Raw genomic sequence first — 15,229 nt, 5'->3', positions numbered from 1 at the left:
ACAACCAGTACACGACTGCTTACCACCCAAACTGTAATGGACTGACGGAAAGATTGAATAAAACCCTAGCGAATATGTTGTCGATGTATACAAACACACAGCAAACAGACTGGGACGAATACTTACCCCACGTGACATTTGCGTATAACACAGCGATACAGGATACAACAAGGTATTCACCGTTTATGTTAGTTTATGGCAGAGAAGCAATCCTACCGACCGAAGCGAACCTGATGGAACCCTGCAACTCAACTGATGCGGAACAAATTAGGGAAAAGGCTCTTGCGGTGAGGAGTGAAGCGGTGGAAAATATTAGGAAGAGATCGAACTTTGACAAAGGGAGGTACGACAAGGACCACCGACATGTGGAGTTCTCAATAGGAGATAAAGTTAAAGTTTTCACACCGGTTAGAAAAGTCGGTCGAAGTGAAAAACTACTGCTGAGATGGTTTGGACCGTATTATATTACTAAGAAAGTGTCAGAAGTAGATTACGAGGTTAGGAAAGGTGAGGCTAGTAATGCCAAAAAAGAGGTGATACATGTAAGTAGGATTTTAAGCTACCACGACCCATGGACGCCGAAACCGAAAGAAAGGGAAGAGGATAATGGAAAAGAGTAAGTAGAAAACAATAATGGAATATCGCGAGTTAAATACTCTGTACGTTCTAATACCAAAGAACGTGTCGGATAAATATAAATTAATGTAAAGATCGTAAAGAGTATTAGTATAATTAACTAAATAGGTTTTGTTTTAATAATAGTGTATAATAAACAGCAATGTAAAGTCAATCATAAACAACATACTGCGTGAAAAATATTTTGTTCTAGTTAGCAATCCACACTAATCCTAGGGTTCACCATCGTATGGCTACAACACGGAAGCGGAACCAAGCTAATCTAATACACTCACCACAGTACCACAGCCAGTCGAAAGGACAAATCAAGGTGGACAGACCGAGACAGGCCAGGATAGAGTGACTTGGTGTGAAAGTGTAGAAGAACAATTGTTTGCCCGCGCAATCCAGGAAGCCAGGTGGTAACCCACAGGAAGAATTAGTGTGGAAGGACTTATAATCTTGTGATCACGTGATATGGACCTTGTGAACGTAGAATAGAAATTTAAAGTTGGGGGCCAACTTTAGGATGCCGGGGGGACATGTCACATAGGGACGATAGGACACATAAATAATCCTTAATCATCAACATACGAACATTGCCCCTAGTGCGATTATTGCTTTCGCATAATGTCTTGATTGGCATTGTCAGCACCAACACATTCCGCTGACTTGCCAAGACTCAGCGGTATATCTGGGTCACGCTTTACTAGTGTCAATAAACTATTGTAATGTTTTGTAATAACAGACTATAAATAAAAGCGCGTCAAAGATGACGGGGGACAGAAGTGTGTGAACTAGAACAGAGGTCACGAGTCGCCCGGTGGATACCAGTGAACCCCAAGAGCAGCCCTGAAGATGGTCCCTTACTTATTACTGTAAGTTAGATAATTCGTAATGTGTTTTTTTTTTATATATAAACTATGAATAAAATTGTATTTACTCTGTACTGGTGTTTATCTGAGCTACTCCCCAACCCCCAATAAGTCACGGGTGTGACAATCTAAAGAATCTAAAGAATCTAAAGGATATAAAGAATCTAAAGAATCTAAAGAATCTCAAGAATCTAAAGAATCTAAAGAATCTAAAGAATCTAAAGAATCTAAAGAATCTAAAGAATCTAAAGAATCTAAAGAATCTAAAGGATCTAAAGAATCTAAAGAATCTAAAGAATCTCAAGAATCTAAAAAATCTAAAGAATCTAAAGAATCTAAAGAATCTAAAGAATCTAAAGAATCTAAAGAATCTAAAGAATCTAAAGAATCTAAAGAATCTAAAGAATCTAAAGAATCTAAAGAATCTAAAGAATCTAAAGAATCTAAAGAATCTAAAGAATCTAAAGAATCTAAAGAATCTAAAGAATCTAAAGAATCTAAAGAATCTAAAGAATCTAAAGAATCTAAAGAATCTAAAGAATCTAAAGAATCTAAAGAATCTAAAGAATCTAAAGAATCTAAAGAATCTAAAGAATCTAAAGAATCTAAAGAATCTAAAGAATCTAAAGAATCTAAAGAATCTAAAGAATCTAAAGAATCTAAAGAATCTAAAGAATCTAAAGAATCTAAAGAATCTAAAGAATCTAAAGAATCTTAATAATCTAAAAATCTAAATAATCTAAAGAATCTAAATAATCTAAAGAATCTAAAGAATCTAAATAATCTAAAGAATCTAAATAATCTAAAAAATCTAAAGAATCTAAACAATCTAAAGAATCTGAAGAATCTAAAGAATCTAAAAAATCTAAAGAATTTAAAGTATTTAAAAAATCTAAAAAATCTAACGAATCTAAAGAATCCAAAGATTCTAAAGAATCTAAAGAATCTAAAGAATCTAAAGTATTTAAAGAATCTAAAGAATCTAGAGAATCTAAAGAAACTAAAGAATCTGAAGAATCTAAAGAATATAAAGAATCTAAAGAATCTAAAGTATCTAAAGAATCTAAAGAATCTAAAAAATCTAAAAAATCTAAAGAATATATAGAATCTAAAGAATCTAAAGAATCTAAAGATTCTAAAGAATCTAAAAAATCTAAAGAATCTAAAGAATCTAAAGAATCTAAAAAATCTAAACAATCTAAAGAATCTAAAGAATCTAAAGAATCTAAAGAATCTAAAGAATCTAAAGAATCTAAAGAATCTAAAGAATCTAAAGAATCTAAAGAATCTAAAGAATCTAAAGAATCTAAAGAATCTAAAGAATCTAAAGAATCTAAAGAATCTAAAGAATCTAAAGAATCTAAAGAATCTAAAGAATCTAAAGAATCTAAAGAATCTAAAGAATCTAAAGAATCTAAAGAATCTAAAGAATCTAAAGAATCTAATGAATCTAAAGAATCTAATGAATCTAAAGAATCTAAAGAATCTAAAGAATCTAAAGAATCTAAAGAATCCAAAAAATATAAAGAATCTAAAGAATCTAAAGAATCTAAAGAATCTAAAGAATCTAAAGAATCTAAAGAATCTAAAGAATCTAAAGAATCTAAAGAATCTAAAGAATCTAAAGAATCTAAAGAATCTAAAGAATCTAAAGAATCTAAAGAATCTAAAGAATCTAAAGAATCTAAAGAATCTAAAGAATCTAAAGAATCTAAAGAATCTAAAGAATCTAAAGAATCTAAAGAATCTAAAGAATCTAAAGAATCTAAAGAATCTAAAGAATCTAAAGAATCTAAAGAATCTAAAGAATCTAAAGAATCCAAAGAATCTAAAGAAACTAAAGAATCTGAGGAATCTAAAGAATCTAAAGAACCTAAAAAATTTAAAGAATCTAAAGAATCTAAAGAATTTAAAGAATCTAAAGAATCTAAAGAATCTAAAGAATCTAAAGAATCTAAAGAATCTAAAGAATCTAAAGAATCTAAAGAATCTAAAGAATCTAAAGAATCTAAAGAATCTAAAAAATCTAAAGAATCTAAAGAATCTAAAGAATCTAAAGAATCTAAAAAATCTAAACAATCTAAAGAATCTGAAGAATCTAAAGAATCTAAAAAATCTAAAGAATCTAAAGTATTTAAAAAATCTAAAAAATCTAACGAATCTAAAGAATCTAAAGAATCTAAAGAATCTAAAGAATCTAAAGAATCTAAAGAATCTAAAGAATCTAAAGAATCTAAAGAATCTAAAGAATCTAAAGAATCTAAAGAATCTAAAGAATCTAAAGAATCTAAAGAATCTAAAGAATCTAAAGAATCTAAAGAATCTAAAGAATTTAAAGAATCTAAAGAATTTAAAGAATCTAAAGAATCTAAAAAATCTAAAGAATCTAAAGAATCTAAAGAATCTAAAGAATCTAAAGAAACTAAAGGATCTGAAGAATCTAAAGAATCTAAAGAACCTAAAGAATTTAAAGAATCTAAAGAATATAAAGAATCTAAAGAATCTAAAGAATCTAAAGAATCTATAGAATCTAAAGAATCTAAAGAATCCAAAGAATGTAAAGAATCTAAAGAATCTAAAGAATCTCAAGAATCTAAAGAATCGAAAGAATCTAAAGAATCTAAAGAATCTAAAGAATCTAAAGAATCTAAAGAATCTAAAGAATCTAAAGAATCTAAAGAATCTAAAGAATCTAAAAAATCTAAAGAATCTAAAGAATCTAAAGAATCTAAAGAATCTAAAGAATCTAAAGAATCTAAAGAATCTAAAGAATCTAAAGAATCTAAAGAATCTAAAGAATCTAAAGGATCTAAAGAATCTAAAGAATCTAAAGAATCTCAAGAATCTAAAGAATCTAAAGAATCTAAAGAATCTAAAGAATCTAAAGAAACTAAAGAATCTGAAGAATCTAATGAATCTAAAGAACCTAAAGAATTTAAAGAATCTAAAGAATCTAAAGAATCTAAAGAATCTAAAACATCTAAAGAATCTAAAGAATCTAAAGAATCTAAAGGATCTAAAGAATCTAAAGAATCTAAAGAATCTAAAGAATCTAAAAAATCTCAAGAATCTAAAGAATCTAAAGAATCTAAAGAATCTAAAGAATCTAAAGAATCTAAAGGATATAAAGAATCTAAAGAATCTAAAGAATCTCAAGAATCTAAAGAATCTAAAGAATCTAAAGAATCTAAAGAATCTAAAGAATCTAAAAAATCTAAAGAATCTAAAGGATCTAAAGAATCTAAAGAATCTAAAGAATCTCAAGAATCTAAAAAATCTAAAGAATCTAAAGAATCTAAAGAATCTAAAGAATCTAAAGAATCTAAAGAATCTAAAGAATCTAAAATATCTAAAGAATTTGAAGAATCTAAAGAATCTAAAAAATCTAAACAATCTAAAGAATCTGAAGAATTTAAAGAATCTAAAAAATCTAAAGAATCTAAAGTATTTAAAAAATCTAAAAAATCTAACGAATCTAAAGAATCTAAAGTATCTAAAAAATCTAAAGAATCTAAAGAATCTAAAGAATCTAAAAAAACTAAAGAATCTGAAGAATCTAAAGAATCTAAAGAACCTAAAGAATTTAAAGAATCTAAAGAATCTACAGAATCTAAAAAATCTAAAGAATCTAAAGAATCTAAAGAATCTAAAGAATCTAAAGAATCTAAAGAATCTAAAGAATCTAAAGAATCTAAAGAATCTAAAGAATCTAAAGAATCTAAAAAATCTAAAGAATCTAAAGAATCTAAAGAATCTAAAAAATCTAAAGAATCTAAAGTATCTAAAGAATCTAAAGAATCTAAAAAATCTAAAGAATCTAAAGAATCTAAAGAATCTAAAGAATCTAAAGAATCTAAAGAATCTAAAGAATCTAAAAAATCTAAAGGATCTAAAGAATCTAAAGAATCTAAAGAATCTAAAGAATCTAAAGAATCTAAAGAATCTAAAGAATCTAATGAATCTAAATAATCTAAAGAATCTAAAGAATCTAAAGAATCCAAAGAATCTAAAGAATCTAAAGACTCTCAAGAATCTAAAGAATCTCAAGAATCTAAAGAATCTAAAGAATCTAAAGAATCTAAAGAATCTAAAGAATCTAAAGAATCTAAAGAATCTACAGAATCTAAATAATCAAAATAATCTAAAGAATCTAAAGAATCTAAAGAATCTAAAGAATCTAAAGAATCTCAAGAATCTAAAGAATCTCAAGAATCTAAAAAATCTAAAGAATCTAAAGAATCTAAAGAATCTAAAAAATCTAAAGAATCTAAAGAATCTAAAGAATCTAAAGAATCTAAAGAATCTAAAGAATCTAAAGAATCTAAAGAATCTAAAGAATCTAAAGAATCTACAGAATCTAAATAATCAAAAGAATCTAAAGAATCTAAAGAATCTAAAGAATCTAAAGAATCTAAAGAATCTAAAGAATCTAAAGAATCTAAAGAATCTAAAGAATCTAAAGAATCTAAAGAATCTAAAGAATCTAAAGAATCTAAAGAATCTAAAGAATCTAAAGAATCTAAAGAATCTAAAGAATCTAAAGAATCTAAAGAATCTAAAAAATCTAAAGAATCTAAAGAATCTAAAGAATCTAAAGAATCTAAAGAATCTAAAGAATCTAAAGAATCTAAAGAATCTAAAGAATCTAAAGAATCTAAAGAATCTAAAGAATCTAAAGAATCTAAAGAATCTAAAGAATCTAAAGAATCTAAAGAACCTAAAGAATCTAAAGAATCTAAAAAATCTAAAAAATCTAAAGAATCTAAAGAATTTAAAGAATCTAAAAAATTTAAAGAATCTAAAGAATCTGAAGAATCTAAAGAATCTAAAGAATCTAAAGAATTTAAAAAATCTAAAGAATCTAAAGAATCTAAAAAATCTAAAGAATCTAAAGAATCTAAAGAATATAAAGAATCTAAAAAATCTAAAGAATCTAAAGAATTTAAAGAATCTAAAAAATCTAAAGAATCTAAAGAATCTGAAGAATCTAAAGAATCTAAAGAATCTAAAGAATCTAAAGAATCTAAAGAATCTAAAGAATCTAAAGAATCTAAAGAATCTAAAGAATCTAAAAAATCCAAAGAATCTAAAGAATCCAAAGAATCTAAAGAATCTAAAGAATCTAAAGAATCTAAAGAATCTAAAGAATCTAAAGAATCTAAAGGATCTAAAGAATCTAAAGAATCTAAAGAATCTAAAGAATCTAAAGAATCTAAAGAATCTAAAGAATCTAAAGAATCTAAAGAATCTAAAGAATCTAAAGAATCAAAAGAATCTAAAAAATCTAAAGAATCTAAAGAATCTAAAGAATCTAAAGAATCTAAAGAAACTAAAGAATCTAAAGAATCTAAAGAATTTAAAGAATCTAAAGAATCTAAAGAATCTAAAGAACCTAAAGAATCTAAAGAATCTAAAGAATCTAAAGAATCTAAAGAATTTAAAAAATCTAAAAAATCTAAAGAATCTAAAGAATCTAAAGAATCTAAAGAATGTAAAGAATCTAAAGAATCTAAAGAATCTAAAGAATCTAAAGAATCTAAAGAATCTAAAGAATCTAAAGTAACTAAAGAATCTAAAGAATCTAAAGAATCTAAAGAATCTAAAGAATCTAAAGAATCTAAAGAATCTAAAGGATCTAAAGAATCTAAAGAATCTAAAGAATCTCAAGAATCTAAAGAATCTAAAAAATCTAAAGAATCTAAAGAATCTAAAGAAACTAAAGAATCTGAAGAATCTAAAGAATCTAAAGAACCTAAAGAATTTAAAGAATCTAAAGAATCTAAAGAATCTAAAGAATCTAAAACATCTAAAGAATCTAAAGAATCTAAAGAATCTAAAGAATCTAAAGAATCTAAAGAATCTAAAGAATCTAAAGAATCTAAAGAATCTAAAGAATCTAAAAAATCTCAAGAATCTAAAGAATCTAAAGAATCTAAAGAATCTAAAGAATCTAAAGAATCTAAAGAATCTAAAGAATCTAAAGGATATAAAGAATCTAAAGAATCTAAAGAATCTCAAGAATCTAAAGAATCTAAAGAATCTAAAGAATCTAAAGAATCTAAAGAATCTAAAAAATCTAAAGGATCTAAAGAATCTAAAGAATCTAAAGAATCTCAAGAATCTAAAAAATCTAAAGAATCTAAAGAATCTAAAGAATCTAAAGAATCTAAAGAATCTAAAGAATCTAAAGAATCTAAAGAATCTAAAATATCTAAAGAATTTGAAGAATCTAAAGAATCTAAAAAATCTAAACAATCTAAAGAATCTGAAGAATTTAAAGAATCTAAAAAATCTAAAGAATCTAAAGTATTTAAAAAATCTAAAAAATCTAACGAATCTAAAGAATCTAAAGTATCTAAAAAATCTAAAGAATCTAAAGAATCTAAAGAATCTAAAAAAACTAAAGAATCTGAAGAATCTAAAGAATCTAAAGAACCTAAAGAATTTAAAGAATCTAAAGAATCTACAGAATCTAAAAAATCTAAAGAATCTAAAGAATCTAAAGAATCTAAAGAATCTAAAGAATCTAAAGAATCTAAAGAATCTAAAGAATCTAAAAAATCTAAAGAATCTAAAGAATCTAAAGAATCTAAAAAATCTAAAGAATCTAAAGTATCTAAAAAATCTAAAGAATCTAAAAAATCTAAAGAATCTAAAGAATCTAAAGAATCTAAAGAATCTAAAGAATCTAAAGAATCTAAAGAATCTAAAAAATCTAAAGGATCTAAAGAATCTAAAGAATCTAAAGAATCTAAAGAATCTAAAGAATCTAATGAATCTAAATAATCTAAAGAATCTAAAGAATCTAAAGAATCCAAAGAATCTAAAGAATCTAAAGACTCTCAAGAATCTAAAGAATCTCAAGAATCTAAAGAATCTAAAGAATCTAAAGAATCTAAAGAATCTAAAGAATCTAAAGAATCTACAGAATCTAAATAATCAAAATAATCTAAAGAATCTAAAGAATCTAAAGAATCTAAAGAATCTAAAGAATCTCAAGAATCTAAAGAATCTCAAGAATCTAAAAAATCTAAAGAATCTAAAGAATCTAAAGAATCTAAAGAATCTAAAGAATCTAAAGAATCTAAAAAATCTAAAGAATCTAAAGAATCTAAAGAATCTAAAGAATCTAAAGAATCTAAAGAATCTAAAGAATCTAAAGAATCTACAGAATCTAAATAATCAAAAGAATCTAAAGAATCTAAAGAATCTAAAGAATCTAAAGAATCTAAAGAATCTAAAGAATCTAAAGAATCTAAAGAATCTAAAGAATCTAAAGAATCTAAAGAATCTAAAGAATCTAAAGAATCTAAAGAATCTAAAGAATCTAAAGAATCTAAAGAATCTAAAGAATCTAAAGAATCTAAAGAATCTAAAGAATCTAAAGAATCTAAAGAATCTAAAGAATCTAAAGAATCTAAAGAATCTAAAGAATCTAAAGAACCTAAAGAATCTAAAGAATCTAAAGAATCTAAAAAATCTAAAGAATCTAAAGAATTTAAAGAATCTAAAAAATTTAAAGAACATAAAGAATCTGAAGAAACTAAAGAATCTAAAGAATCTAAAGAATTTAAAAAATCTAAAGAATCTAAAGAATCTAAAAAATCTAAAGAATCTAAAGAATCTAAAGAATATAAAGAATCTAAAAAATCTAAAGAATCTAAAGAATTTAAAGAATCTAAAAAATCTAAAGAATCTAAAGAATCTGAAGAATCTAAAGAATCTAAAGAATCTAAAGAATCTAAAGAATCTAAAGAATCTAAAGAATCTAAAGAATCTAAAGAATCTAAAGAATCTAAAGAATCTAAAAAATCCAAAGAATCTAAAGAATCCAAAGAATCTAAAGAATCTAAAGAATCTAAAGAATCTAAAGAATCTAAAGAATCTAAAGGATCTAAAGAATCTAAAGAATCTAAAGAATCTAAAGAATCTAAAGAATCTAAAGAATCTAAAGAATCTAAAGAATCTAAAGAATCAAAAGAATCTAAAAAATCTAAAGAATCTAAAGAATCTAAAGAATCTAAAGAATCTAAAGAAACTAAAGAATCTAAAGAATCTAAAGAATTTAAAGAATCTAAAGAATCTAAAGAATCTAAAGAACCTAAAGAATCTAAAGAATCTAAAGAATCTAAAGAATCTAAAGAATTTAAAGAATCTAAAAAATCTAAAGAATCTAAAAAATCTAAAGAATCTAAAGAATGTAAAGAATCTAAAGAATCTAAAGAATCTAAAGAATCTAAAGAATCTAAAGAATCTAAAGAATCTAAAGAATCTAAAGAATCTCAAGAAACTAAAGAATCACAAGAATCTAAAGAATCTAAAGAATCTAAAGAAACTAAAGAATCTAAAAAATCTAAAGAATCTGAAAAATCTAAAAATCTAAAGAATCTAAAGAATCTAAAAAATCCAAAGAATCTAAAGAAACTAAAGAATTTAAAGAATCTAAAGAATCTAAAGAATCTAAAGAATCTAAAGAATCTAAAGAATCTAAAGAATCTAAAGAATCTAAAGAATCTAAAGAATCTAAAGAATCTAAAGAATCTAAAGAATCTAAAGAATCTAAAGAATCTAAAGAATCTAAAGAATCTAAAGAATCTAAAGAATCTAAAGAATCTAAACAATCTAAACAATCTAAACAATCTAAAGAATCTAAAGAATCTAAAGAATCTAAAGAATCTAAAGAATCTAAAGAATCTCAAGAATCTAAAGAATCTCAAGAATCTAAAGAATCTAAAGAATCTAAAGAATCTAAAAAATCTAAGGAATCTGAAGAATCTAAAAATCTAAAGAATCTAAAGAATCTAAAAAATCTAAAGAATCTAAAGAATCTAAAGAATCTAAAGAATCTAAAGAATCTAAAGAATCTAAAGAATCTAAAAAATCTAAAGAATCTAAAGAATCTAAAGAATCTAAAGAATCTAAAGAATATAAAGAATCTAAAGAATCTAAAGAATCTAAAGAATCTAAAGAATCTAAAGAATCTAAAGAATCTAAAGAATCTAAAGAATCTAAAGAATCTAAAGAATCTAAAGAATCTAAAGAATCTAAAGAATCTAAAGAATCTAAAGAATCTAAAGAATCTAAAGAATCAAAAGAATCTAAAGAATCTAAAGAATCTAAAGAATCTAAAGAATCTAAAGAATCTAAAGAATCTAAAGAATCTAAAGAATCTAAAGAATCTAAAGAATCTAAAGAATCTAAAGAATCTAAAGAATCCAAAGAATCCTAAGAATCTAAAGAATCTAAAGAATCTAAAGAATCTAAAGAATCTAAAGAATCTAAAGAATCTAAAGAATCTAAAGAATCTAAAGAATCTAAAGAATCTAAAGAATCTAAAGAATCTATAGAATCTAAAGAATCTAACGAATCTAAAGAATCTAAAGAATCTAAAGAATCTAAAGAATCTAAAGAATCTAAAGAATCTAAAGAATCTAAAGAATCTAAAGGATCTAAATAATCTAAATAATCTAAAGAATCTAAAGAATCTAAAGAATCTAAAGAATCTAAAGAATCTAAAGAATCTAAAGAATCTAACGAATCTAAAGAATCTAAAGTATCTAATGAATCTAAAGAATCTAATGAATCTAAAGAATCTAAAGAATTTAAAGGATCTGAAGAATATAAAAAGTCTAAGGAATCTAAATAATCTAAAGTATCCAAAGAATCTAAAGTATCTAAAGAATCTAAATATCTAAAGAATCTAAAGGATCTAAGGAATCTAAAGAATCTAAAGAATCTAAAGAATCTAAACAATCTAAAGAATCTAAAGAATCTAAAGAATCTGAATAATCTAAAGAATCTAAAGAATATAAAGAATCTAAAGAATATAAAGAATCTAAAGAATATAAAGAATCTAAAGAATCTAAAAAATCTAAAGAATCTAAAGAATCTAAAAAATCTAAAGAATCTAAAGAATCTAAAGAATCTAAAGAATCTAAAGAATCTAAAGAATCTAAAGAATCTAAAGAATCTAAAGAATCTAAAGAATCTAAAGAATCTAAAGAATCTAAAGAATCTAAAGAATCTAAAGAATCTAAAGAATCTAAAGAATCTAAAGAATCTAAAGAATCTAAAGAATCTAAAGAATCTAAAGAATCTAAAGAATCTAAAGAATCTAAAGAATCTAAAGAATCTAAAGAATCTAAAGAATCTAAAGAATCTAAAGAATCTAAAGAATCTAAAGAATCTAAAGAATCTAAAGAATCTAAAGAATCTAAAGGATCTAAAGAATCTAAAGAATCTAAAGAATCTAAAGAATCTAAAGAATCTAAAGAATCTAAAGAATCTAAAGAATCTAAAAAATCTAAAGAATCTAAAGAATCTAAAGAATCTAAAGAATCTAAAGAATCTAAAGAATCTAAAGAATCTAAAGAATCTAAAGAATCTAAAGAATCTAAAGAATCTAAAGAATCTAAAGAATCTAAAGAATCTAAAGAATCTAAAGAATCTAAAGAATCTAAAGAATCTAAAGAATCTAAAGAATCTAAAGAATCTAAAGAATCTAAAGAATCTAAAGAATCTAAAGAATCTAAAGAATCTAAAGAATCTAAAGAATCTAAAGAATCTAAAGAATCTAAAGAATCTAAAGAATCTAAAGAATCTAAAGAATCTAAAGAATCTAAAGAATCTAAAGAATCTAAAGAATCTAAAGAATCTAAAGAATCTAAAGAATCTAAAGAATCTAAAGAATCTAAAGAATCTAAAGAATCTAAAGAATCTAAAGAATCTAAAGAATCTAAAGAATCTAAAGAAAAGGATCTAAAGAATCTAAAAAATCTAAAGTATCTAAAGAATCTAAAGAATCTAAAGAATCTAAAGGATCTAAAGAATCTAAGGAATCTAAAGAATATAAAGAACCTTAAGAGTCTAAAGATTCTCAAGATTCTAACGAATCTAAATAATCCAAAGAATCTAAAGAATCTAAAAAACTAAAGGATCTAAAGAATCTAAAGAATCTAAAGAATCTAAAGAATCTAAAGAATCTAAAGAATCTAAAGAATCTAAAGTATCCAAAGAATCTAAAGAATCTAAAGAATCTAAAGGATCTAAAGAATCTAAAGTATCTAAAGAATCCAAAAAATTTAAAGAATCTAAAGAATCTAAAGAATCTAAAGAATCTAAAGAATCTAAAGAATCTAAAGAATCTAAAAAATCTAAAGTATCTTTTACAGTTTACACGATTTTCCCTCGATGCGGAAAAAGGGAAAGGGCGAACTAGTAAATAAAGCACGATTAACTCAAAAATGAACTCTTTATTGAGCCCAGTAACACAACCAAACAACAAATTTCGAGTGAAAAAATAGGTGCGACCGCCGTCTTCGAGAGCTTAGGGAAGAAGGGACGCGGCGTGGCTTTAAGCTCCAGTGGCGCGCGACGCAAGACGCTTACTGCGTCGACGATGCACGCCATCTTCCGTTGTGCTTCGAAGTGAAGCTTTTGGCGCCACAGCTACTCCCCCTCCAGTGACCTTGTCTGGAGACGAATGGCACGAAAACCTGACCCTCCTGGCGGGGCGCTGGCGGTGTGGTTGGGTGTCCTGCGGCGGTGGCCGGGCGTCCTGTAACGGTGGCTGGGTATCCTGCGACGGTGGCTGAGGCGTGGGCGGTGGAAACGTTTGGCTCGCTGCACCTGGTGGCAAGTTTTCATCGTCCGGAACAGTCGGTTGTTGCGATGGGCCCGGAGCAAACGGCTGGTCCGCTGCAGTTGGTGTCTGCGCCGGAGCTAAACGGTCTAGGTCCGCCTGAGCGAGGTAGGCCGGCTTGAGCTGGCTCGTCGAGATCGTCTTCATCACCCCGTTGACATCTATGACGTAGTCGAGGTCGCTAACTCGCTTGACGACACGGTGCGGGCCGGTGTAGGGCTCACGTATTCGCACGTGCGCAGGTCCTTGAAAACGAAGGGGCGGTGTGATGCGTGCCTTGAAGCGGGCATCGGGCGAATTGCGGCGAAGACGGGCTTGAGCTCCGCGACGAAATCTCCGGGGGATGGAGCTGCTTGCGACGAGGGTTCGAAAAACTCTCCTGGAATTCGGAGCGACGTGCCAAAAACCATCTCAGCAGGTGAGGCTTGTAGGTCTGGCTTGAAGGTAGTCCGTAGACCAAGGAGAACCAAGGGCAAGGCGCGGGTCCAAGGCACCTCTGAAGAACATTTGAGAGCCGCCTTGAGTGTGCGGTGCATCCTCTCTACCATTGATCGCAATAACACATCTAAAAACATTTATTTACTGTGTCGCAATTGAACACTCGCACAGTTTTTACTACTATCCCCTCCACTCTCACACACTCGCCGCAAGCGAATATAGCCTTCAAGGTGCAACTGCAGATCTGACGCCGACCGTATAAATATTATATATATAATACAATAATATATATAATACATAACTAATAAGTTTTGTGATATTTTCTTTTTTGTGAATTCTTACTATATTTTTATTAATAAAAATTATATAAAATTAATATATAATACAATAATATATATTAAAAATATAATAACGTATACAGTTATTAACTTTTTTTTAGTGCTAATTAGTTTTGTGATATTTTGTTGTATAGTTAGTTGTAAACCAATCACATTTTATTATATAAACAAATATAATAAATACGTTATACAAACACGGAAGCCGATTTAAAATCTATTATTAATTAAAAAAAATGATCTCAAAGTTAATAGTGACCCTAGCTCTGAATTTGTATTTACTTCAAACTCTTACTGTCGCATCCTCAAAGTGATGAGTTATACAAATTAGTGCAACCTGCGTGTAATTTTTTGGGTCGAAATTTAAGTGAAATGTAATAACAAAACAAATGGATTTTTTCTGTTTGGGTAGTACTTGACTTAGAAATTTTACTTCAGTTTTGGTGGTTGAAGAAACATCAGTTTCAAACAGAGGAACAAATTAGTCTTATTTTAGTCATCAGACAAAGTGTAATTTGTTATAAACTTTTAAAGTTTTTATTTCAATTTTAGTTTTTATATTGCTGTATTATTGTTTCGTATGTATTATGTATATTTGTTAATTCACGTCATCAATTAATTAATTAATTTTTACTTGTATCTGTCATAATTTTGATATTATTTCATATTTTTGTGACCTTGGTTTTCCATTGGAAGCGTCTGGATGGATTTGTATTCCGTGTTCATTGTTTGTTGTTAGTTTTTCTCCTCGTGAAATTATGAATAAAGATTGATTTATTTGAAGAATGTTTTATGTTCATTTCAAATCGACTTTAATGTATTTAAAATAAATATGATAGTTCGTTTTTTTTTATTTCTTTTTAATAAATACATATATAGTTTTTTTTTGTTCATATTATTGGTTTACCCAATATTCTATTATTTTTTCGTGTTGTTACATAACTTGTCTTTGAGCTATTTTGTATTATGTAGTTAAATTAACTTAGACTTTATAAAATTTGAAAATCAAGTGACACATAATTTTAATATGAAATTTAAAATCAAAGAAGCATGTACGACTATATATTATAGTATACAATAATAAAATAAAAGCAATATTAATTTTAGAAAATGCCAAAAACGCGTAGATTTGCTTCTTGGTCTAAGAAAAAAATCAAAAGTTTACATTTAGTGGAACTAACAAACAGGAAACTGAAGAAAATAGGATCATATATTGTGGAGAAATTAGAACGAGATGAGAAGTATAACGAATCTACCCAATGTTCACAATTTATTTTAAATGAGATATTAGATCAAAATTACTAAAAAAGAACAATTTAAATAAA

At 26.6% G+C, this 15,229-nt stretch overlaps 1 protein-coding gene across 1 annotated transcript; it reads right to left on the bottom strand.

Moving 5' to 3' along the window:
- Positions 1–12,843: 12,843 nt before the first annotated feature.
- On the bottom strand, positions 12,844–13,278 carry LOC126265680 (uncharacterized). The gene has a single exon (XM_049967924.1). The coding sequence runs from the start codon at positions 13,276–13,278 to the stop codon at positions 12,844–12,846; it is 435 nt and encodes a 144-aa protein (XP_049823881.1).
- Positions 13,279–15,229: the final 1,951 nt, after the last annotated feature.

Source organism: Aethina tumida, chromosome 5 (assembly GCF_024364675.1).
Source record: "Aethina tumida isolate Nest 87 chromosome 5, icAetTumi1.1, whole genome shotgun sequence".
Lineage (NCBI taxonomy): Eukaryota > Metazoa > Arthropoda > Insecta > Coleoptera > Nitidulidae > Aethina > Aethina tumida.
Note: the sequence above shows the minus strand (reverse complement) of the source record. Positions and strands in the feature narration are given on the sequence as shown.

Coding starts and splice junctions, on each gene's coding strand:
- LOC126265680 (XM_049967924.1), bottom strand. CDS start 13,278: ATGAAGACGATCTCGACGAGCCAGCTCAAGCCGGCCTACCTCGCTCAG.